The sequence below is a fragment of the Emydura macquarii genome, unplaced genomic scaffold (assembly GCF_026122565.2).
Source record: "Emydura macquarii macquarii isolate MOO-44397 ecotype Brisbane River unplaced genomic scaffold, CSIRO-AGI_Emac_v2 contig_499, whole genome shotgun sequence".
Taxonomy (NCBI): domain Eukaryota; kingdom Metazoa; phylum Chordata; order Testudines; family Chelidae; genus Emydura; species Emydura macquarii.
This window is the reverse complement of record NW_027130636.1, coordinates 5,332,811-5,358,716: the sequence shown is the minus strand read 5'-3', so window position 1 is coordinate 5,358,716 and position 25,906 is coordinate 5,332,811. Positions and strand designations below refer to the sequence as shown.

Below are 25,906 nucleotides of genomic sequence, written 5' to 3'. Positions count from 1 at the left end.
AGGCTAGCTTTGGATAGATTTACACCCCCGCTTTCCATGAACCGTGTTCGTATAGAGTTAGACAAGCCCTAAGAACATCTGCCATTGGCCCCATATAAAAGTCAAGGAAACCAATGGGAATGGTGAAGAGCTGGAATTCCATAGAAGGTACTTGACAACATGCACTGTGTGAAGTGCACTGAGAGACCTAAACCCTATTGTTTTGAGCTATTTTTATTTTTACGGCATGACAGTAGCATCTAGAAGTCCCAGCCCATATCAGGACCCCGTCAAGTTATGTGCTTTAGTAGAAAACAGTTCCAAAACAGCTAACAATCTAAATAGAGAAAGGGTGGAAAAAAATAAAGGTCTGTTTTACAGATGGGGAACTGACTTCCAGGAAGATGAATTGACTTGCCCAAGGTCGCACAGGAAGTCTGTAGCAGAACTGGGAATTGAACCCAGATCTCTTGCATCCCAATCCATTGCTTGAAACACAAGAATCTCTAGGGTCATCCTACCACTGCCCAATTCACCCACTCACTCCTTAAAACAAGGAATTAGGGAAGTTGCTAGAAGAGCCCTGCACCACTCTCTAAAAGCAGAGGCCATTACTGCTAGTATATTAGTCTGGAAGGATGAAACAAAATTAAGTAGACAGGAGAGAGATGCGGAGTCAGTTTCATGTCATGCTGCTGTCAGTGGAAAGGGTTTGAACCTAGGACGAGTCAACCAACTATTCATGGAACACACTGTCAAATTCATGCTTTGCTCCCGCTCCATTTCAACCACATCTGCTTGCACTGTCAATGCTAGCAAGCAGAGTCCCCTGCTATCCTCATTAAAACAATGGAGCAGGTCTCAGGTTGGTGAGCCTTCACTCTGTGACACTGGCTGGCAAAGGAGGATTTGACTCTGCTGTCTTTTTATTTTTCAAGCTAATACAGACAAGTGTGCTCTGAGCCAATAACAGAAGCAGCCTTCAGATATGGTACTGGCTAAACGTTGATGCATACAGTTCTAGTCACAAATTTACTTTAGACTATTATACTTGGAAAGGGGAAATTCTCCTGCCTGTAACTATACAGCTCTGTTTTTAAGCCCATGTCTGGGAGTGAGGTGGGAGCACATGTGCACAGGATACCAGATGATCATAGTGTATCATTCAATCTTAAAAAAAGTGAGGGTAGATTCTGTGATTGACACCCAGCCCTGTTTAGGGGATTTTGCCATGTCACATTACCCTCGCAGGACTGACTGCATCTCAGGATGTACACTCTGTCCCAGAGCAGCCCAGCTAGAAAGACAGTGCAAGAGTGATCTTCAGGCCGCTCTCCACAAGCTTGCACTTGGGCCTGCCGCCTCCTTCCATTCTCCCTAACCACACAAGGGCTAATCATAATCTAGCAGACCTTCATATGACTGATGGGCTTGGCACCAAGGAGACTGCCTAAAGAGAAGTCTGACTCAGTTCTTTGACACGGAGAAAGCACAAGCTGCAGTGACGAGTAAAGAGTTTTATAAAACTCCATTAGAGTGTTAGCAGCAGGGCAGAGCCCTGCAGCGGGAATGGGATCCCATGGGTCCTGCAGCCATGATAATGGGAGTGGGTAAATTGTACTTTGTTGCAGGGAGGGGTGGGGGTGGGGGGACAAAAAAAAAACTGCGGTAATTTGCGGGAAAGCACTTAAAAACTTTTAATATTTAAATTTAAGCACAATAGAAACAGATTTGATGTCTATTATAACAGGAGTTAAAGTATATTTTTTACATGGTTTAAAGAAGATTTGTTTTATTCTTTTAGTGGTAAAAATTGTGGCTGAATTACACACACACCACGCATGCACGACCAGTTTTGGTTTGGTTTTATTTTAGTAGCAGGGGGAACCTGTCTCTCTTATAGGTTAAAAGGTTTTTGAGGGTGGGAACAGGATAAAAATGCAACAAACAATGCAGGAGCGGGTGGCAGTGGGTATTGCAGGGTTGGATGAGAGCAGGATTTTAAAAAATAGTCCCACACAGGACTCTACAATACAGGCTCCTTTTCATACCCCTCCCATGTAGTTTATTGCCAAGAGCAAACATGCAATTCATGGAAAAAAGCCACAATACATACCTTAGACTTTGCCCATAAATGTTTCAGCCCTCAGGAGTCAAAGGTGGCTGATTTAGAAATCACAGTTCTGGGCCACGATGAAGTGATCTTGGCATAGGTGCTGGAACTAAGAGTGCTGGGGACGCAGCAGCACCCCATTGCTTGAAATGCTTTCCATCATAGACAGGGCCTACAGTTCAGTTCAATGGCTCTCAGCACCCCCACTATACAAATTGTTCCAACACCCCTGGATCTTGTTTTTAATCAGGAACAAGAACATGAGAAATGACAGATCCCATTAGAAACCAAGTGACAGTTAATGGCAGGCTCGTCAGGCTCTATGAAAACATGGGATTAGGAGATGTGTCTGGCTTGGAGGTTTTTTCATTAGGCTGGTTACTAGGGAGTCAGGCCTATTACCCTTAGGACAGACAACATTTGCATTACCCATGAAGAAAACTATAGTTGTGCCCATTTCTATTTCTAGCTTTGCCCTGGTTATATGCGAGACACTCATTATGGAAAAAACAAGCCCTGAAGGTTATTTCAACTACAGGGAAAAAAGAACTCACTGGAAGTTGTACTGGAAACTATCTAGACTGTAGCAGTGAAAGAAGAGAGCTACTGTTGACCAAATTACTGAGTAACTGAGGCCACGTCTACACTGTGGGGACTACAGTGGCACAGTTGTGGTAGAATCCCATAGCATAGAGGCAGCCTGCAGTGACAGAAGGGATTCATCTGTCCCTGTAGGAACATCACTTCCACAAGTGACAGTAACCAGGTTGATGGAAGCATTCTTCCATTGATCTAGCTGCATCTAACCCAGGTTTTATGTAGGCAAAGCTATGGCGCTCAGGGTATGGATTTTTCACATCCCTGAGTGCTGTAGCTATGTCAACCTAAGTTTTAAGTGTAGACATGGCTGGAGAACTCTGTGGTCACTGAGTGGAGTATGCCGGGGAATAGGTTGGCAGGAAAGCTGCTAGGAAGGCCTTGTCTACACAAGCACTTATGCTGGCAAAACTTTTGTTGCTCAGGATTGTGTAAAAAACACCGCCTGAGCAACGTAAGTTTTGCTGGCATAATTGCTTGTGTGGATAGAGTTATGTCAGCAGGACAGCGTCTCCTGCCGACATAGCTACCACTGCTTGTTTAGGTGGTTTTATTATGTTGGCGGAAGAGGTCTCTCCCTTTGACATAACGCAGCTATGCAAGCACTTATGCCAGCAAAATTTACATCGCTTAGGGGTGTGTTTTCTCACACCCGCGTGACAAAAGTTTTGCCGGAATAATTGCTAGTGTAGACCTGGCCTACGAATCCTGTTGTGCTGGTTTCTATTTAGACTGGGTTGTGAATGTCAAGGAGATCTGGACTGCTAATACTGCTATGGTGGGCTAATCTTGTAAAAGTATTGGGCTACATTCAGTCTTGGTATAAACGGAGGCAATTCTGTTGCTGACCTGTTTTGTTTGTGTGTCTCTTTAGTGCTCATGAAAAGTGCCAGACTGACATCTCTGGACAATGAAATCCTATGTTTATACACATAAAGAGTATGACCCAGGCAACAACAGTGCAAGCAAGCTTCCTGCACCCACGCCCAAATGAGTCACCCTGTGCAGGGCCGAGGGGGCGTGTACTTGCATACTGCATGTTGTATGCAGAAGCCTTATAGCATTGCTTTGGAATGTGTAATGCTGACCTGCCGTTTCTGCTCTCTATGGTTAACAGCTCCATGTGGACTGTGGTGAGGGAGAACCTTACAAGAGTTGAGGCCTTGGATGTTGATACTTCACCACTTTTGGGAAGAGAATCTATCCTTTCTGTACATCACCAGCACATGGTACTAGTTCTTATGCCTGTGTACTGATTCATTCACATCCCGGGGCCCTGCACACTCTTATCCTACTGGCCAGCTACAGTGCTACACCCTATTTATCACACTTTATAAAACTGCACCTGTCCAATGCTTTGGGCTGCATGTGTATTCACTACAAACATCAATTTAAACCAATCGCCAATTGATTTCTCACAGATATTCTAACACCATCATCCCTCTAGTCACCCCTCCGCCCAAGGAAGAGCAAGAAGCCTTGCATCATGCTTTCTCTCGAGGCTTCTAAGTTGAGGTGGGCAATATTGGAGGCAAAAGGCAGGAGGAGAAAGAGAAGGGGGTGACAGAGGCAGAAAGTGGCTAGGAAGTTGTCAGTCTGAAGAAGTAGGCCACAGGTCAGGAAGGACCAAGAGGGTTCTACACCTCTGACTTTGCATAGGGTTTACAAAAACACCCCCCCCCCCGGAATATACTTTTGCTATTATATGTGCACTAATTTAAGGATACAAATAAAAGAAGGTCAGGTTTTGTTTAATTAGTTTTAAGGTTTTATAATGGAAAACGAGAAAGGCCAGTAAATTTCCACTTATGCTTCTCAATATACTTTAAGAATTAGGTTGACTCTCCCCACACAATAGGAGTGTGTATGTCATAGCCCCACAGGGGGAATGCTTTCATGTCTAAGATAGAGCTCTCAGCTACTTCCACTCAGTGAGACCCATGGGATGAAGCATAGATTTCTGTTGAACAGGACTGGAGACTAGTGAGGTTAACAAATATGTCTTTGAAGTACTGACTACAATTGTAAACTGTATTATGAGCTTGATACTGATTTTAGTCTTTGTTTTTGCCATATTAAAAAAAAATCAAGAAACAAAGTATAACCAAAAATAAAAGATAAGGCATTCTGCTAGCAAGAAATATATAGTTATTTAATGTTATTAATACACACATTCATCTATATGCATATTAATCAACCTAAATATAGGAGTTGCTACCACCACTCCTGTAATTATATATATAGCCCTGATTTCTAGGGCACCTAGGGGTGCTGAGTCAACTCTGATCCATCCCACTTTAGGGCCAGTGGACCCCTGGGTTCCTAGTAACCAGTGATTGCACTTAAAGGTTGGGTGTACAAAAGACTAACAACTCTATGACACCTAGAATACTGCTTCACGAAGCAAAGACCACGTCATAAATGGCAGTTTATTCCCGGGACAGGAGAAAACAGAGGGGAGAGGAAACAGGCAAAGGTCTCAGGGATGATCATTAAACAAGGCCCCAGCCCATCCCACTCCACAATAACATCTGACAGCCCACAACTAAATCAATATCAAAAGAAAACCTGCCCCTTGCCCCAGAGTGCCCCACAAGCCTAACCAGAGTAGTGGGACTGGAGCTCAGGATATAGGGCTGGTATCCTCCTTTGCATGGCTGATTGCTCTACTTCAGGATGGTTGGTGTCTGGACCTGGCTGGCCCCTGGCTCCAGGTCTGGAGGTGAGTGGGGCTATAGGTTCTGCTTGTTTTCAGTCCCCAGGTGTGCCACAGGCTCTTGGGCTTGACTCTCTGTTGTACAGTGATGAGTGGGGTGCTCTGGGTTGGCCTCAGGCTCTCTAACTAGGAGAGTTGAAACGGCTCCTCCTCCAGATGCTGTGGTGAGCAACAACCAATCTCTTTCCCTTGCAACTCTTTCCCTGGTCATGCTGCTGATCTCTGATTCAGTTCACAGGGGCCAGCCCACTTCAGGCCCACCATTTGATGTCCAAGCAAGCCAGTCAAAGTCCTGATCCAGCCCACACAGCATAGGTGCTGGATCAGAACCTTGACTGGCTACCTTATATGTGTGACAATTATGCAGACCCTTTTTATGTGATGTATACCTTGTGTGTGTGTGTGTGTGTGTGTATATGAGTGTATACAAACAAACACACACACACACACACACACACACACACCACTTGTTTCTAGCCCAGGAAAGTCCTGCGACCAGACTTTAAAGTTAGGACATTTTTATACCTAAAAAATCCATTTAAGGTCACCCCTCCAAGCCTGGAACAGTTCGTCTCATGGTGACTACAACATACGGCTTTACAGGAGGCATAAAATGGTGCCAGTCCCAAAACATTTTTTAAATCTCTCAAGTGTTTCTGAAACCGGCTCTCTGCTACATGTGTGGCACATACAGACTAATGGGAAAAGATATAAAGGCTTCATTAGTATTAGTGTGCAATGAGCTGCATAACTCACTAATGGCTTTGCCTCTTGCAAGTGATACACAGGTCCGAAATCAAACCAATAAAACTGCTCCACACCACACTGTTGTGTATCCCTTATATAGCACAAATACCTTTCTATAAAATGACAATAAGCCACATGTTCCCTTCTACAACAGCAACTATCTAGCAAATCCTGGGTCGTCTTCTTACTTTGATTGCTGCACCTGTACAGAACCCCACTGACTTCAGTAGGGACCCACCTGTCCATGGAGCTCTTTATAGGATCGGGGCCCATCTGAGTAAGGACTGCAGCTGGATTGTGACCCGTATGCGCAGAGCAGTCTTAACCTCGTTAGGAAGCATATTAAGCAGATAGTTTACAGAATAACCTGTATTAGCTTCAATTCCATTTGAAACATGAGGGGGAAAATCAATGGTTACTAAATGAAGGCTGTAAAGAATGGTGAGATTTGTTTTCAGATGCAAGTAACAAAGTTACAAAATAATTAAAAACATTTTAAAAGAAGCTGAGCTGGTCCAGCAAACATGCATTTGTTTATATATTCAGATCACACTTAAAAAAAAGCCCCACATTCTCTGAAAGTTTGTTAGATCAAAATATTGTCCTAAAAGGGCCCCATCTGGTTTATTTTGTTTATGCTTAGGATGACAAAAATTCACAAAGCATGGTTTTTATGTTGGTGTTTTACATTTTCAAACAGAACATGAGAACTCATCATTGCTTTCTGATGGATAAAACCTTCCAGACAAGGCCACTGCTAATCAGCTAATACTTTTAAAAAGAAGATTAATAGATTTTAAAGCCAGAAGGGACCACAATGATCATCTAGTCTGATCCATGGTGTAACCTAGGCCACAGAACCTCACCCAGTAACCTGTGCAGTAAGCCTCTAATTGAGCTAAACTAGCTAAATTGAGCTAGAAAGGTGTTCAGTCTTGATTTAAAGGCTTCAAGTGATAGGGAATTTGTCATGGCCCTAGGACACTTATTCCAATGGTTAATTAACCTAACTGTTAAAATGTGTACCTTATGTCTGGTTTAGATTTGTCTAGCTTCATCTTCCAGCCACTGGATCCCGTTATGCCTTTTTCTGTTAGTTAAAGAGCTATCTACTATCAGAAACCTTAATCATGCAGGTACTTGTAGACCATGATCAAGTCACCTCTTAACCTTCTCTTGGATAAACTAAACAGCTTGAGTTTCTTAAGTCTCTGACTGTAAGGCAGGTCTTCCAAACCTCAAATCATTCTTGTAGCTCTGTCAATGTGTTTTGTGAACTGTGTCCACTGGAACTGGACATAGTATTCCAGTAAGGGATTTAATAATACTATACACAAAGGTAATACCACCTCCCTACACCTACGAGCCAGGGTCACACTGGTTTTCTTAGCTACAGCATTGCCCTGGGAACTTACATACAATTGCTTATCTACTATGACCCCATAAGTCCTTTTCAGTGTCACTGCATTCCATGTTAGAGTCCCCAGCCTCATAAGTGTGACCTACATTCTTTTGTTCCTAGATATAGGACTTTGTATTTGTCTATATTAAAATACATGTTATTCAAATAAGCCCACTTTACAAAATTATCCCCATTAACTTATCCCCATCATTATTGACCACTCCACCAATTTTCCTGTCATCTGAAAATATTACCAGCAATTATTTTACATTTTCTCCCAGATCATTGATAAAGACATTGAATAGTATCAGGCCACAGCCTCTGTGGAACTTCCACTAGAAACATCCCTATTGCATGATTCCCCATTTACAATTACTTTTTGAGATCTATTGGTTAACCAGTTTTTAATCAATTTAATATTGATTTCGTATATTCCTTTTTTTTTTTTTTTTTAAATCAGTCACTTTTCCCCACGTGTCAATACTAAACTAATGGTCTAGTATGGTGTTAGTGGCACCATGCTCTTGGAGGGGATGTCTTTTAGGTGAGAGATAGATCCAAGCTCTTCACCATCTGCAGACACGGAAACGTACTGCATGATTTGCAAGAATATCAAAGGAATGAGAGAGTTATAATTTCCCCAGGAGACTGTGGTTAACTAGTGAATTCATTCACAATAGATCTAGACACAACACAGCAGTGAAAAGGTTGGCAGTTGCCAGCACCTTGTCTACACTAGCACTCTCAATTGCTCCCCACCATTGTTACCACCAGTGATAGAATACAAAAGTAAAATCCCTGTATAATGTCATTGCCACTGCTTGGGATGTCTGATCTTTCATGGGATAACACAAATGCCGGAGCGAACAGGACGAAGTGGTCAGCCATCACTAAAATACTCCTGCTGCCCCAGTTTTGAAGATGAAAAAGTGCACACAAACTAATTCCATTGAAAAAAATACACAAATATTGCTCAGTGCAGCTGCCCTTCCAAGTTTCATGTACTGATTCTGGTATCGTGCTTATTTCTTGTATTTAGCTTCAACATCTTTGGCTTGATGTAGCAAATAAAAAAGTATTAGGCTTGGGACAAATCCAGTTCCCATGACTAGTCTGATCATGCAGCCCCACAATCTGCTCCCATTGTGCACCAAGTACTAGCAGTTAATTACATTCATCATCATCTTTGATTCCACAGAGGGTCCTGTCTTTCAAATATAACCAGTTCCACTCCCTTAAAAGCAACTGCAGCTTCCTCTTTCCCAAACATATCCATAGGACTCTCTTTTCTTCCAGGAATCTTATCAATTTTTAAAGTTACTACCAGTTTCTAGAGGTTTATCTAACACGCCAAGTTCAGTCAACTGTCATGCAATAGCATCTCCATCACAGAGTAAAGCTTCTATCCAAACAAATTCCTCACTCTCTGCTCAAGTCACAAGGCAAATCTTTAGTACTGCTTTACATGCAGCGTTTGGAATTATCATCTCTACTTGTTCTGGATTTTTGTAGCCTCTTATTTTCCCAGAGCTTCTTCTTTGGGCCTATAAATCAGCATATCTATCAGTAACAAACTCAAGTATTTAAATGACACTGCATCTAGGTAGTGATTTGTAGCGGCACCCAATTGCAATGTGGTCTGTAGGTGTGTGGGTTATGGTCTTAAAAACAGACCCTCAATATATTTTCAGTGACAAATCCCCAGAGTCTAGGACAACTTCTTGAATTCACTGGAGACACCCAGAGTTGGCCCTGGTTCACAGCATTGGCTTGACTCACTCATTCACTGTTCCACTAGCAATAAGGCTGTTGGATGGCAATCTTACTCCATGTGTAAACATATTTAAAATATTCTTCATCAAGTGAGGAAAACACTGTTGCAAACTGAGTATGCGCTGTTTACACTCCAGCAAATAACATCTGTTAATGCTCTGTGGGTTAGAAATATCTATATAGGAATTGAAAGTATCACCTCCATAGTTACCTGCCCTTCTTGAACTCATCACAGGAGACTGTTACCCTCAAAGAACTCTAACAGAGTTCTGTATCAGCAAATACGGGGTCCAGGGTAATCCAGTGGACATAGTGTCCTTGGGCTTTCAGAAAGACTTTGACAAGGTCCATCACCAAAGACTCTTAAGCAAAGTAGGCATTCATGGGATAAGAGGGAATGTTGTCTCATGGATCCACAACTGGTTAAAAGATAAGAAACAAAAGATAGGAACAAATGGCCAGTTTTCACAGTGGAGAAAGGTAAATAGTGGTGTCCCCCAAGGATATGTACTGAGATCAGTGCTGTTCAACATATTCATAAACGATCTGGAAAAGGGGGTAAACAGTGAGGTGGCAAAGTTTGCAGATGATACAAAATTATTCAATCCAATTATTCAGTCCAAAGCTGATTGAAGAGTTACAAATGGATCTCACTAAACTGGGTGACTGGACAACAAAATGGCAGTTGAAATTCATTGCTGATAAATACATAGTAATGCATATTGGAAAACATAATCGCAAATATACATACAAAATAATGGGGTCTAAATTAGCTGTTACCTCTCAAGTAAGAGCTTGGAGACATTGTGAATAGTTCTCTGCAAACACCTCTGCTCAGTGTGCAGCAGCAGTCAAAAAAGTTAACAGAATATTAGGCTCTATTAAGAAAGGGATAAAGAATAAGATAGAAAACATAACACAACTATATAAATCCATGGTACACACATACCTCAAATACTGCATACAGTCCTGGTTAACCCATCTCAAAAGAGATATACTGGAATTGGAAAAGGTACAGAGAAGGGCAAAAAATGATTAATGGTATGGAACAGCTTCCATATGAGGAGAAATTAAAAAGACTGGGCCTGTACAGCTTAGAAGAGAGACAAGTAAGGGGAAATATGAAAGAGGTTTATAAAACCATGAATGATATGGAGAAAATGAATAAAGAATTGTGATTTACCCCTTCACATAACACAAGAACCAGGGATCACCAAATGCAAATAATAGACAGCAGGTTTAAAACAAACATAAGGAAGTACTTCTTCACACAACACACAGTCAACCTGTGGAACTCATTGCTAGAGGATGTTGTGAAGGCCAAAAGTATAACCGGGTTAAAAAAAAAAGAATTAGATAAGTTCATGGAGGATAGGTCTATCAATGGCTATTAGCCAAGACAGTCAGGGACACAACCCCATGATAGGGGTGGCCCTAAATCTCTGGCTGCCAAAAGCTGGGAATAGACGACAGGGGATGAATCACTTGATAAATTGCCCTGTTCTGTTCATTCCCTCTGAAGCACTGGGTACCAGCCACTGTCGAAATACAGGATACTGGGCTAGATGGACCACTGGCCTGACCCAGTATGGACGTTATTTTCTAATGGTTACAGCAATCCAGATGGTTAATTTCCCCCAAAACATGAAGATCCTACTCTCTTCCACTGTGCTTATTTCTGTTCAGACACCTTTTTTTTTTTTTTTTTTGGGGGGGGGGGGGGAAGGAGCTGTTAGCCTGTCAATGACTCAAAAAAAAAGTGAAAAAAGTGCCTCTTTCAGAAATCACAATCATTTTGTTTCTTTTTTCAAACATCACACAAGTCTAATAAGAATGTAGCTGCATCTTTGAACAATCTATGTCAATAAGATTCATCTAATCATGCAACATCTCATTCTATTCAAGGCATTTCTTTAAGCACAACAAGGATATCTGTGTGCTTTCACAGTCATTCAGCAGGTGACAGTCACACACACAAGTGCCTTATTTCTGTAAGTGCTTCCTTTGAAGACTTGGAAGCAGTGGAAATCATCTGACTGTGGCTAATGACTCCTGTGAAGACCTCAACCCCATTTTTATGAAGAAACAATCCAGTTATTTGTTACACACTGGCAAAAGAGAGTCTCTGCCCCCAACGCACTCACAATCTAGGCAGGAGAAACAAAGGGTGCACAGCAAAGCACAGAGGAATTTTGGTTTAGATGATAGTTACTGACTGACTTGTTGGGGACATCATGGCAAAAGCGAGTCTAAGGGGGATGTGAATGAGGAGTGGATGGTGGTTTGGAGAACAGGGGTAGTGAGGGCAGGCTAGGCTTGATCCATCTCCCATTCAAATCAATGGAAAAACTTCCAGTAACTTTAATGGTGCAGGATTAAGCCCTCTAAACTGTTTTGGGGAGGAAACATGGGAAAAGGGATAAAGGGGCAATAATAATCTCTCTTGTCTTTGTGCTCTCCCTCTTGACAGCAGCTCTTCCTCCTAGCCTATTCCCTTCTACTGAGCCACAGAAACGATCATACACTCAATGTCTCTTTACCAGAGTCATTTACATACCCCAAATTAACATAATGATCAACGTATTTATCTTTAATATATTTCCTATTTAAATGTTAACACTTAAGAACAGTCCAAACCAAATCCCAGCTCCAAACACCCCTGAATTTCAGGGAAGGTTGGATCAGAAGTAACATGTTTCTCAGGACCTGAGAAAGGGGTCCATTTCTTACATTAAGAGAACCCTATAGAGAGGTAAAAGGTTATTATAAAAAGGAGGGGGATAAATTGTTCTCCTTAACCACCGAGGATAGGACAAGAAGTAATCAGCTTAAATTGTAAGAAGGGAGATTTAAGTTAGACATTAGGAAACTTTTCCTAAATGTAAGAGTAGTTAAGCAGTGGAACTAATTACCGAGGGAGGTTGTAGAATCTCCATCATTGGAGGCTTTTAAGAACAGGTTAGACAAACACCTTTCACAGACCGTCTAAATCAGTGATTCTCAAACTTATCTGATCGTGTCCCCCTTCTTTGTGTCTATAGTAGTTTACATCCCTGCCTTCACCAGGATGCCCAGCCAGCAGCTGCCGCTCTCTGGCCCCCAGCTCTGAAGCCAGTGCAGAGTGGAAACTGCTGGCCAGGCCCCCAGCTCTGAAGGCAGTGCCACCACCAGCAGCAGCGCAGAAATAAGGGAGACAATACCATACCATGCCACCCTTATTTCTCCACTGCTGCTGGCGGCAGCACTGCCTTCCAAGCTGGGGGCCCAGCCAGCAGCCACCACTCTCCGGCCACCCACCTCTGAATATGCACGGTAATTTTTTTTCCCCTAAAGCTTCTCACGCTGCCCCAGAATGTATTCCACGCTTCCCAGTTTGAGAATCTGTGGTCTAGGTAATACTTAGTCCTGTCTTGGTGCAGGGGATTGGACTAGATAACCTATTGAGGTCCACTTCAGTTCTACATTGTTATGACTCTATGATATTATCCAGTAAAGTTTCCATTTTTAAATAATTTGTCCTGAATAACAAGCTTTTGCACCAAGCTTGTGATGTTTGTATCATGAGACACAAATGTCATGATGGGATGAGGTGCTAGTCCAAATTAATGTTCAAGACACTTCAATAAGGCTTGGAAGATGTGGGTTGGCCCCCTTAATCACAGTGGACCAAAAAAAAAAAAAAAAAAATCAGGGCAGGTAGCAAACCCTGTATCATCGTAGATGGATGATGCATTCTGATTTCTGGATTAACTAGAACTTACTCTGGTTTTTTTCTTTCTGATTCTAAAGCAGAGAGATCTGATGGAGTGTGCTGAGGTTACTGGTCTTCTGCCGTTCTGTCACTGAACAATCATATCTGTTGTCATGGAGACAGAAGAACTGGAAGAGGTGGGAAGGCATTGCATGAAAGCAACCAGTGGTGTGAGGAAAGGCAATTCTCAGCAGACAGCGTCACAGCCAGGTGTGATTTCTGAGGAAGAGGGTGCTGACCATGTGACCCAAGACAGGGAGTCACAGACTCACTACATTGCCATTCGAAGAAATTCCAAGTACTATCGGTCCATGAGGTTACGGAGCAGAGAGAAAGAGAGGAATAACAGAGAGGGAACACATGTTAGGCATGTTGTAGGTGAGTACTGGACCCAAAAGGCACTTCTCTTCCTTTTTCCCCTGCGATTGGGAGTGATGGGAGGAGAGGGAGCAGGCCAGTGGGAGGGGAAGGAGGGAAATCCTGTAGATCAACACTAAAGAATGTGGGGAATTCCAGAACTCTTGTTTGAGTGCCAGTCCTGTCCCATTTTCCACAACTGGAATTTAAGTGCCATTAGGTAACTAGTAGAGAGACTGGAACTTCCCAACAGCTGATTCTTTAAATGTTCTCCTAAGCAGGGTTAGAACCCATGTTCTGCCTCTCTCCCAGAAAAAGTTTGAGCAGGGAAATCCATGCAGCAAGCAAGGAGGGAGCCATTTCTTAGGAACAGAACAGAGAAAGTGAGATCTATACAAATGAAGAACTGTGCAGAGTGCTAGGGAAATCAACAGAGAGAGCAGGAAGGCCGTGTGGCTAGAGATACCTGCTCCAACATATCCATTATATTCTAGATAGTTTGAGTGTAAAACAGGCCACTGAAGACTTCCACTCTGTTATCCAGAAGAGGAGCACACTGCCCCACTCCCAGCAAATGAGCCAGGCTTCCCCTGCCAGCATAACATACCTTTGCCCCCACACCCACAAAAGAGGCCTGGGGATTCTCTCAAGAAAATGGGTATGTTCTACTTTTCCACTGTGGGGCGCACATTAGTCTATCAGCAAAAGAGCTCATTCAGCCCTGCAGAGTGTGCAAGGAAAGTTCCTTCCCTTCTCCAAGCCGGCTTATCAGCAGACAGCACGAGAGGAAGGAGCTGCTGCTTAATATTCTGCTACTGTTCTCAATAAGGTTCATGGACCGACTATGTCTGTATGCCAAGAGACCTCACCTCCACCCTGTCAGTACAGCAGTGGAACGAGCTCAGAGCAGTTCTCTCTGCCTCTCCTGCTTATCCACAGCATAACTGCAGCAGGACCAGCTCAGAGGACGGCATCTTCTCTGCACTCCCATAACATCACTGCACCAAGACCTGGGTATATAGAAGGGCATCTCTTCTGTTTATCCACAGCACCACTGCAGGAGGACCGGCTCAGAGCAATGCTGCTGTATTACATGTCCACTACAGCATCAGTTCAACGTGACCTGCTCAGAGCAGTGCTTCTCTCCTGCATGTCCATTGTGTCATTCCATTGCTGAAGTAGGATCCGCTTAGAACAGTGCTTTTCTCCTGCACACCTGCAGCAATAGTTCCACAGGGTCATTCAGAGCAGTATTTCCCTCCACCAGGCAATGCAGCAGGATTTGCTAGGAGCAAAACTTCTCTCCCCTGCATCACTGTAGCAAGCATAGCCTGAGGTATAGTTTCCCCAGTCAGCTGGGATGGCATAAGCAGCTCTTCTACTCTCCCTCACCAAGATGGATGCCATTTTCTCTCACCGAAACTGGGCAGTGTTTGCTTGGACACAAGTCTCAGACTCATAACAGGAACCTCTTCTCATCACATTTGCTGAAGTACCTGGAAACAAGGGATGGGTGAGCTGCTCTTGTATCTTAACTTCAAACCCATTTGAATACCATGAGTATAAAAGGTTAATCTGTTCACATTCCACTAAGGAAAGACATTGGAACAAAGGTGAAGAGAAAGGAAGAGAAAAAACATCCAGTGAAAAAAATAGGATGGAATATAGAACAGGAAGAAAAATCAAATTTCAAAAACAAGAAGTGAGAGCAGAGAATGGGAACGACAGAAAAACAAACCAAAAGAAAACTAAACCCAGCATAGACAATGGCCTGTATTTGGGAACCCATTGCATCAGCCTAGTTTTGGGGGTGGTTGTAAGAGATAACACAAGCTTTCCTTTAGCTAGAAAAAGAGCTTCTTTTTTTTGTAACCAAGCCCCTCTGGCAGGGAGGAGTGTTTTAATTAGAGGAAAGAAAGCTCTGAGAACTCAAGCTAGTTTTGTGAACCTCCAGCAACAGTGTCACAGATTAGCAAAACTTGGACTTCAGCCATTTCTTATGGAGATCCAGTGGCATCAACTAGGAGGGCATCTCTGAAACATTCTTCATGTAGCGCCTGGACCTGCACTCAATGAAGAGTGAGATGTTTCCTCTTGATTTAAAGGGGGAGCAGAATTAGCATTTAGTGCAAAGTAAATCTAACAGAAAACATCCAGGCCCCAAAAGTGAGATGCGTCCTTCTCTTTCTGTGACTGCCATGGAGAATCTTGAACTTGATTACGGTTTCTACCACAGCTTTGGTCCCCTAGGAAAGCCATTCAGGTTCCTTTGAGGGAAAGGGGAGGAGCAATTAAAGGTAAAGTTCCTCCTCCTACTGAAAGTTTACTTCATTTATCTTTCAAGAAACTGAACTCTTCTACTCTGTGTGTAAAAGGAGAGAGCTACTAAAGTCCTGGTGAGGCAAAATAGACACCAGCACACCATATAAAATGCACAGCTAAATCCTATCTCCCTAATGAGTGGAGATGAAAGTCATTGACTGCTGGGGTCCAAGTTTTCAGCAGTTAGCAGCCTACTTACATGCACAAAAATGCATTTGTATGTTTACATTAATTTGATTGCATATACAGCCTCCTTCAATGTAAATAAATTGTTCCCTACAGTACATGTAAAGATAGCCCCTCCAAAAGGAGGATCTGTTTTATCTACCTGTCCGCTCTCTTTTCTGTCATAGCTTCACTCAAAAACGGAGAAAGCAGAAACAAGCCTCTGAATGTGGATGTATTATCTTGCAAGGGACCCCCACTCTCAGTAAAATCTGAAGTGAGAGCCTCAGAAGAACAATGGATCCAAAGGTAAGGAGGAAAATAAGAGGGCGGTGAGGATTGCCTAGGCTGAATAACAGGGGAGAGAGGTCAGAGCAACCAGGCAGAGAGAATACTGTTTTGGAAGGGAACTGGACAAAATTATACCCAACCAATTCATCTGATCTCACCTTAAACTGCAATGGTGTTTTCATCTATAAAATTTATACCTCTATAGCACCTAAAGTTGTGGCTAAAAGTTTTATCAGCATGAGTTTGGAGGGAAAGGGTAAAGGATGAGAGGGTAGGAGAGAGAGGAAGAAGAGAGTGGGGAAGATGGAAGGAAGAAGGGGGGAGCTCCTGGCAGGTGACATTCATCTTGCCTTTGAAGATGCGGGAAAGCTATTTTTTTAAGCGTTGCAGTTTCCTTTTGAGGTACAATATAGTATCATCAAGAGTTGGTAATAGAGGTGTGCACTAAGATACTCATATTTATTTTGGCCTAAATCCCTCATCTACAGAGATAACATGAAGGCCTGGATCCTGCAAATCTTTCTTCAGTGCACTGCAGGGAGGTGATGATTGATGGACTCCATAGATAGTGTGAGCAGACACTATATATGGCACAAGTAAGGTTGAAGAATAAGTGCAAGTCCCTCCACGCAGAGTGGAATCTTCAGCCCCTATGAGCCCACTCCACATGGGATCCTTAGCCTCTTTTGCCTCAGTTCTGCTGCTAGGCAGGAAGAAGGGATGGCTGCAGAACATACAGGATCATGTTCCCCTGCACTCCCTTTCCTTTTACATTGTGTTTACATGCACAATACTCAGAATCAAGCCCTAAGACTTAAATACCAGATACATTACATCAGATTATGTGGTGCCACTTATAGATCCCAAATGAGTACCAATGAAAGGTACTTTCCAACAACTTTACCTAGGAAAAGGACTCCAGAGAGTTTTAATTCCTAAAATATAAATCAGTCAAATCATATTTAAATCAAGTAAACTGTCCCAGCTGGCACTGGGTGTGTGGTGTTAAACCGAACACTTTAAATCAGACAGCTGCAGTTTGCTGGAACGCTAAACCCATCTGCCTTCCTTTTCCTCTCCCTCTGGTGTAATCATGGCTGTCAGCCTCTGACATCCTGATGTTGCCAGTTATGCAACTATGAAGCGTGCAAATTATGATCCTAACTCTAGAGTCAAGAACAATGAGCTGCTGCTGTGAACCAGATTTAACATGCTGGTGCTTGCAGAGCCTGACAGGTCATGTGTCTACAGAAAGCAGGCAGTGTGATGTTGCTGAGGAAAGATCATATCTATTATAATTGGGCAGAGAGATTTCACATAGACCAGAGTTTAACTTCTAAATTGAGCTCTGGTCCTTAGCTTTCCTTCCACAAAAATGGCTATAACTTACAAGAGAGCCACTGGAAATATGCCTTGTGGAATAACTACAGGAATCTGGGGATGGCATTGTTATCTGCAAAAATCACTATTCTTATCATTCTACCTTGGAAAAGAGCTAGCTTTTTTGTAGCTAAGAAGCCTAAAATGTTATGTACAGTCTAGAGAAGTGTAGAATATCTCACATCTAACAACTTATGGAGGAGAAAAAATTGGTGCCTGTCAGCTAAGGTTTACCTGAGAAACGGAGGCTGTGGGTCTGGACAGCAGGGACGCATCACATTGGAGCAGCAGCACTATGGTGCTGGTGGCAGCTGCAGTAGCTGGGCTGCTTTCTTCTCACTTTGAGCAGTGACATCAACACTGCAGCATCTGTGCCAGCACTGAGGCTGGGCAGGTACAAGGTTGTTTTTTTTAAATGCACTAAAATAACTAAAATCTGCAGATTTATCAAGGAATGTGTGTGGAATTTACAAGCACAGCAACTATTTCACAGCACACACCAACACTACATTATGATTCAGGACAGGAAGTGAGCAGGAATACTATAGCCAATGGAAATTGCAGGGGGAATTTGCTACAAGTACAGTAGGAAGAAACTGTTTATCTGACCTTGATTTGGACAGGACGTTGGCCTTAATACCTTATTCTGGGATCCTTAATAATTACAAACAACAAAGACATTGGCTTTATGTCTCATCCAAAGCAGTGCATTATGCTACAAAAATGCTTAATAAATCAACATAATAATAATAGTGGTTTACGGACCACAAACCATGACAGTGCCAGTTCTCAAGGTACACAGGAGTGCGAGTCACCTTGTTACCCCTGCCTCCAGCATGAGAGAGTCTTGCTTGTGCTTACCTGGGTGTCAGCTCCCTGCCAGCCACCCAAACACTCGCTTCTGGGCTGTGCCAGCTCGTACTTTGCCTTACAATTCAACAATAGGTGCACCCCAGTCCCTTTGAAGCATTCCCCTGCGATGTGCAGCCCGACACTGACTACTCACAGAAATACCAGACCTCCTGTCCCGAAAGGAACAGTATGCACACCAGCTTATAAGATTCAACCCAGGACCAGCACTTTACTTAACTCCACAGCACTGAGACAGATTTAGAGTGAAAACAAAAGTAAGTTTATCATCAAAGATTCAAGTGATCATGACTAAGAACATTGGAAACAAATGGTTACGTATAAAACAAAACTATAACATGCTTTCTAGAAATTCAACTTAACTAACAGGTTAACCTCCTGTCTAAAGAAGCTTAACTAGTTCCAAGTCCTCTGCAGCATTTTCAACGCAGGTTGGCTGAGACCCTGTTTTCATCAATATAAATATGCTATCTGTTTACTCCCTTAGTTCAGGATGAAAGGGTGTCTTATTTGCCTCCTAAATATACCCCCAAATTGTATGGTCTCACACCTTTCCTTCACCCACCCCCACAGCTTGTTTTCTCCTGGGTGCTCATTTCCTGTTGTCTTTGTATGTAAATAGACATCCACTATGTTAGCTTACTATGCTTAATTTACATCCCAACAGACAGCTGCACATTCCTTACCTCCTGTCTGGAGGACAACCCATTTTTCATCTTTGCTAGTGGCTACTACCTTGATACAGACTTTAAAACATTTTCAGTTTACATACATGACTACTTCCATAGTATTCGTACAGACATTTCACAATGATACTAAGGTCCAGTGTAATACTGGCTTTCATTTAAGACCCCACATGACATTGTTGGTGAACTAGAATGTACATATCACAATCAGAATATTCCTGTAACCCCTTTGCCAGCTGGCATTAAGGGATCTTCGGTCAAACTGACTTCTGGAAACATCAAACTAAATAAATCCTAAGATGTTTCAAGTTTCCTCAGATATCATTTTTAGTGTTACACTGGGGTGTCATATTGCAGTGTACTTAGCACATATAGAGGGAGACTACACAGAAACACAAGTTACCATACTGAATAAGAAGGTACTCAAACAACAAGAAGAAGCAAGGTTTGCCAGCTGGCCCTCCCATTAGGATCATTAACCTCCTGAGCTACGCCATTCTACACTCTGTTCAAGCTCTCTTCTACCTATAATTCTTCCTGAGCTCTCACTGGCTCCCCCTAGTTCTCTCCAGCCTCCCCTTAGTACTCTCCTACCCACAGTCCCGCCAAGCTCTCTTGGCTTCCTCTCAATCATCAAACTTACAAGAAGTAAGGCTTAAGACCCTCTGACTACAAGTCCCGTGCTGCCCACTCTTTTGGCTTTTCTCTGGACACTACACAGCTCAGTTCCTTCTGGTACAGCTTCCTGCTTTCTAGGGTAACCACTGCCATAGCACCAGTGAGAACTGTACTAAACAAAAGCACCAGGTGCTTCTCTCCTCCCCATGGTTTGCTGCTGTTGACACTAGCACAGCTCTTCAGCTGGAGACAGTTGTGGTGCTGATCAAACAGCATCACCTGATGATACCTCCCTGCTGGGTTCCTGTTTGCACAATCTTTTCAACTATGATGCTCTACTGGGAGCATCCCTCATGTAGACCAGCAGACAGAGCAGTTATTTGAAACACTGAAGATGAGAGCCATCTAGTATGCATCTTCCCTTTACCATCCGCTAATAAGATGTGGACCAACTGAGGTAGTCAGTTATGTTTGTTGGCCCTCAGCCAGCATGACTGTCAAAGGCACTGCAGCAACTAATGAGGATAGAGCCACTTCTGTCTGAAAGATGGACTATTCTCAACTCATTTGTCTGTACACACACACACACACACACACGAGAGAGAAAGACTACACATGAAAATGTTGATTGGTACAAAGTGTTTTGGGTGGGCCACATCACTCAAGAGTGGTGACTCTATGAGTGATTAACGCACATCATCCCAAACACATGTTGATAAAATCTTTATAACTGTACCATCCTGATTTATGTGTGTCACATGTTTTATAGAAAAAATATACAATTTTTTAAGAATGTTTTAAAATATAAATTTATTTTTCATATCCCTCTATCTGTACAAATGTAGTGCCTAGCAAGTTTAGCTGCACATATTTGCAGGGAATGGAAAATTAAAACTAATAAATTTAAAATCTCTAAAAGTAGCTTTTCTAGACATAAAAATGCCATAACTTTGAAGTCTAATATTTCAGGATCTTACAGAGCTAGAAGCAAATGGAAAGTTCCAAATACTTCTTTTGAATGGCAGGGGTGTGCACAAAGGGGGACAAGCAGGGGCACAGGCCCCCCCCCCAATAATTGTCAGGGGCATAGAACTCCTCTGGTCCCAGGGCTGCAGTGGCAAGGAGTGATCTGCTCCTCCCGGGGCAGTGGCGAGGGAGGGAAGAGCAAGCTGCTTTTCCCAGGGCAGGGGCCACAAAATGTGCCCTCCCTCCCCCCAAAAAAGGGTCAAAGTTAAATGTCTGCATACGCCTCTGCTGTATGGTCACACAATAGCAGACCTTAAACGTACAACTGGTGAAAGACTGAATATTGCCAATAGTCTATCTTGGGCCAGTGTAATTTTTATGGAAGGTGCAGGGAAAAGGGAGGGAGGAAATTCCTTATTTGCAGGAAAAGGAGGAAACATTTTTAAGGCATTTTTTAAAATGGTGTGTCTTTGAGCTTGATAAATTTATGGAGGAGATGGTGTGATGAGATTGCCTACAGTGGCATGTGGCCCATCTGCAACTGCTCTGAGTTACTATAGAGAATTTTTTCCCAGGTGTCTGGCTGCTGGGTCTTGTTGACATGGTCAGGGTTCAACTGATCACCATATCTGGGGTCGGGAAGGAATTTTCCCCCAGATCAGATTGGCAGAGACCTGGGGGACTTTTGGCCCTCCTCTGCAGCATTGACCACAGGTCACTTCATGGTTTAAACTAGAGTAAATGATGGATTCTCTGTATCTTGACATTTTTAAATAATGATTTGAGGATGTCAGTAACTCAGCCAGAGGTTATGGGTTTATTACAGGAGTGGGTGGGTAAGGTTCTGTGGCCTGCAATGTGCAGAAGGTCAGGCTAGATGATCACGATGGTCCCTTCTGGCCTTAAAGTCTATGAGTCTATGTAGCTGCTCAGAAATGAGGGGTGCTAATTAAGTCCTTGGTGAAATGGGTTATGGGGCAGAGTGCAGGTGAGTCAAAGGAGCATTCCAAGTACAGTTCATCACATCATTATGTCTGCCACATACATGGCAGATGTAGGACTTGTCTAGATAAACAATTAGTTCATGGTAAACGGAGATGTAAATCTACCCTGCGCTAGCCTATCACAGTTTAACTGTCCGTATGGACCCTGCTGCCGTGCACTAAAAAGTCTCCAGTGCGTGTTAATCTACTGCTGCTTCACAGAAGGGTAGATCAAAGTGCACAATGCAACTTTTAGTGTGCAACAGCAGGCTGCACATGGACACTTAGCACCCAGCAGGCTAGTGCCAGGTGGATTTAGATCCCATCTTGCCACGCACTAAGTGTTCATGTAAACAAGCCCAGACTGACTAGACAAAGAAACCTATACAACAGAATCACTCCACCTGCTATTGACATGTGGCCATCTCCAAGTACAACACAACCATTTTTAAAGCACTTTAAAATCATAGGGACACAGGTCTAGAAAGGACCTCATGGGTCACTGAGTCCAGCCCCCTGCTATCAGAGGCAATCCTGTCACATAATCTCATTCACAAATATATCAAGCTCCATCTTAAAATTAGTTAGTTTTTTTGTCCCCTCTACTCCTGCTGGGAGGCTGCTCCAGAGCCTCACTCCTCTGATGGTTAGAAACCTTCCTCTGATTTTCTGTTTACATTTATTCATGGCCAATTTATAGCCATTTGTTCTTATGAAAATATTGTCCTTTATCTTAAAATAGTTATTCCCCCTCCCTGATGTTTACCCCCCTGATGTATTTATAGAGATCGGTCATATTCCCTCTCACCCTTCACTTTGCTAGGCTAAACAAGTTCTTTTAGTCTCCTCTCATAAGCTAGACTTTTCACTAGAGCTGAGTGAATAACTGATTTTTCAGTTCAGAGTCCGAAACAGAAGCTTCAATGCCAACAGCAGTAAATTCAGATTTTAACATGTCACATTTCCTGCAGCTAGTTGGAGTTTCTCAAGAAGCATATGCATTCCTTCCCTAATGATACCGTATTCTAACTCGTATTTTTAACAACAAAATTTTTAAATTTTTAATGGAATTTTATTTATTTAATAGATAGTGAAACCTCCAAGCACATTTACACCAACCCAAAACAAAAATAAATCAATAACAAAGCTGACAGAAAGTCAGCTCCAAAAGAATTCAGGGGGCCAGGGAGTGGGGGCAGAGGGGAGAATTCATTCCACTCAAACCACCTCCCCCCACATAAAGCCTTAGTAAAGAAGTGAGCCATGCATCATACCCTGAAGATCAATAAATGTAGATTTTCAACAGAGTAAACTAGTTTCAGAATTGAGGGCTCACAACAGAAAATGCCCTGTTACCATGCTCCCCCAATACCCAGTATCCAAATCTGTGGGCTGCTGGCAAAAGTATTCCTGCTAATCCCGATGTTTAGGATCATGTATAAGGAGGGAGGACTATTACAAAGATAACTGCAATCCAGATCACGTAGGAGTTATTGAACTGATGAAGCTCTCAAAATGATTGAAAATGATAGTATATCTGAGTTTGGCAAGAGCAAAGAAAGTAGAACTTTTCAATAACTATAATATTCAGTAAATATAAACAGAAAATTAGATTGTGAGAGCAAGACATTTCTGGCAAGATACTGTGTAGTTATGCTATTCAGAGCAATGGGAACTCCAGTGTTGCATATGGATACAGTCCAAAAATCTCCCTAGAGAAAAGTTTTGTGGAATGTTTTCTTAGTTTGCAGGCCCCTATTCCATTTTTTGCTGGTGCCTTGAGTAGAGCAGGATGCCTGGAGTGGCTCTGAGGGGAAATTCCTTGTTATTGTAGCCTTCTGGTCTCCGCTTGGGTTATTTCATTAGGTACAGACAATGGACAAAGAACCTATGATGCCCATTACTACAGTATCTGACTGCTCATTAATATTAATGTATTCATTTTCACAACACCCCTGTGAGACGGGAGGGCATTATTACCCCAATGTTACAAGTGGGGAACTGAGGAACAGAGAAATTCAGGTCAACGTATCCACTTATTTTGGATTCCCAACTTGGGTGCGTAGGACCTGATTGGTCAGAGTAGTTAGAACTTTATATGTTCAAAGCACAGCTCCCGCGGACTTCAGTTGCAGCTTTGAGCAAGCAACATATCTGTAAATCAGGCGCCAAGGCATCAAGTCAGTTACCCAGAAAATTAGGAAGATGCAATCAGTGAAAAGTTGGATTTAAGTGACTTGCCCAGCATCAGATAGGAGCTATGGAACAGGGAAGCACAGAAACCAGTTCTCCAGGGCAGCATTCAATGGATGTAACATTCTGATCATCCCTGCTCTTCCTGTAATCCCCTGCTATATTCTCTATACATCTTCCAACTTAAGCAACAAATGAAGCAGGAGTCCTCATTCGAACATCTGGTCATGCTAAGCCACCAGTGAGCTGTGATTACAGAGGAAATACTGCTCTGCCCTGGGCAAGAACATGCTCACTGTTGGGGATTTTAGCTGCCAGGCTTGAACAAGTTTCTATTGAGCATGTATGAAATGTGATTTTTCAAAGGGTTATAAATTAGCCAAAGTTGGGTGGATTTTCATGGGGACAGCAAAAGGCACATCCCTGACACAAAGGTCATCTCCCTGCCAAATTTCAAATTCCCACTCTAAAACATGGGGACACTAGGCTATTTCAAAAAAAAGATTACCAGAATTTTTTAACATGGTCAAAACAATTTCTTTTTTCCCCTAGCCTCATTCTCAGAAACAGCTGGAACCTTTTGGATGAAATTTTCCACAAAAATTCAGCTTGAGGCAGACACCCAGCATGGAAAATTTCAGCCCAAATGGTTGAAGTTTGGAAAAGTTATAAGCAACTGAAAGCAGCATCTTATAAAAGGAAGTGTCAGTCAACCTTAATGATAGGTGGTGCTAAAGGACACCCAGAGTCATAGACTGCTAATTTAAAATTAATAATCAGACCTGACTGGAAGACAGAAACACCATAAAAAGGAACCTGTGGCAATATAGAATTGGAACAGGTCACAGAGCCAAAGCAGAGTCAGAAGAGAGAGAATTCTTTGGTCAAGAATGAATCAAAGGACCCAGTGTTCAAGGGATAGTGGTTGGTAGTTCAGGGACATGCATAACCACCAATGGAAGTGGGAGGGTTGGATTGTGCCCCTGGCCACTACCTCCACCCTTAAGGGGCCAAAAAGCTTTAGGGATTGGGGTGTTCCACTGGTCCCACACTAGGAAGACAAGGCCCAGGAGTGAAAATTGTGCACATATGGTATCTTTAGAGGATATGATTAACAAAGTGAAAAAAAGACAAAAAACCCTGATGCCTGACTTCTTGTGCAAAAATAACATACAGGACCTGATGGAGCACTCAAAACACTCTACCAAAATATAGACATTATGCTTGTACTACTCATCATTGCAGAAAACACTGCTCAGCAGATGCATGTTGTCTAACTAAGTCATGAAACATACTTGACTAGGTATAGCATTAGTAGAAGTTAAACTGACCGCACATTTCTCCTGTAATTCAGCTGGCCTCGGCTGAACAGGGCTGTTTGTCCAGGTCCCATTTGCTGCCTTTATCTAGGCAATGCTTCCATTGACTAGAAGTCAGTGGGAGGTTTCTTCCCCACAAGTAAGGTCTGCTGGTCTGGGTCCTCTGTTTTTCTTCTTTTTAGTTTCTGTATGAGGATTAATACAAAAAACTGTTAATACAAATACATATAAAACCCCCTTTTTTCCATCCTCAGAAACAGTCAAGTGAGGTTTTTCTCAAGCTTTCAAATAAGGTTCACCTTTGAGCTTAGAACATACATGAGAAATATTAGCCCCATGGGTTAATTACTTTGAAAAACTATTTGAACCTCAAAATAGGGGTTTAGAATGAAAATCCACCCTCTAGCTATAATATTGCAATAGACAAATTTTAAACTCCAGTAAATTATCACATTTTTAACATAGCCATGGGCCAGGTCAGCCAAATTTAAAATCTTCTCTTCCAACAGCAATATGCTAAAGCTAAGAACATTTGGCAACCGCCCCACCCTCTACTTACTTTGAGAAATACACACAAGCTCATACTCCCTCTCCTTAACACACAGCCACACTAAACATTGTAACCAATGCCATGAGAGCTAATGAAAGAGGGAGAGGCACATGGGGATAATTCCCGGC

The 25,906-nt window shown here is 42.6% G+C and overlaps 2 protein-coding genes across 7 annotated transcripts in view; one reads left to right on the top strand and one right to left on the bottom strand.

Annotated features, from left to right (window-relative positions):
• Positions 1–25,845, bottom strand: part of INPP5D (inositol polyphosphate-5-phosphatase D) — a 113,462-nt gene extending 87,617 nt beyond the window's left edge. For all 5 annotated transcript variants that reach the window (XM_067538804.1, XM_067538805.1, XM_067538807.1 and 2 more), the window contains exons 1-2: positions 25,788–25,845; positions 25,241–25,413 (exon numbers count right to left, since the gene is read on the bottom strand). In XM_067538804.1, coding sequence (XP_067394905.1) covers positions 25,241–25,247 — 7 coding nt within the window. In that variant the 5' untranslated portion in view covers positions 25,248–25,413; positions 25,788–25,845. The remainder of the gene's footprint in view (positions 1–25,240; positions 25,414–25,787) is intronic.
• Positions 1–25,906, top strand: part of NGEF (neuronal guanine nucleotide exchange factor) — a 75,941-nt gene that overhangs the window by 1,897 nt on the left and 48,138 nt on the right. For both annotated transcript variants that reach the window (XR_010918143.1, XM_067538810.1), the window contains exons 2-3: positions 13,117–13,456; positions 16,111–16,231. Coding sequence is in view for 1 of the 2 variants with exons in the window: in XM_067538810.1 (XP_067394911.1) it covers positions 13,192–13,456; positions 16,111–16,231 (386 nt within the window). In the remaining variant the exon portion in view is untranslated. The remainder of the gene's footprint in view (positions 1–13,116; positions 13,457–16,110; positions 16,232–25,906) is intronic.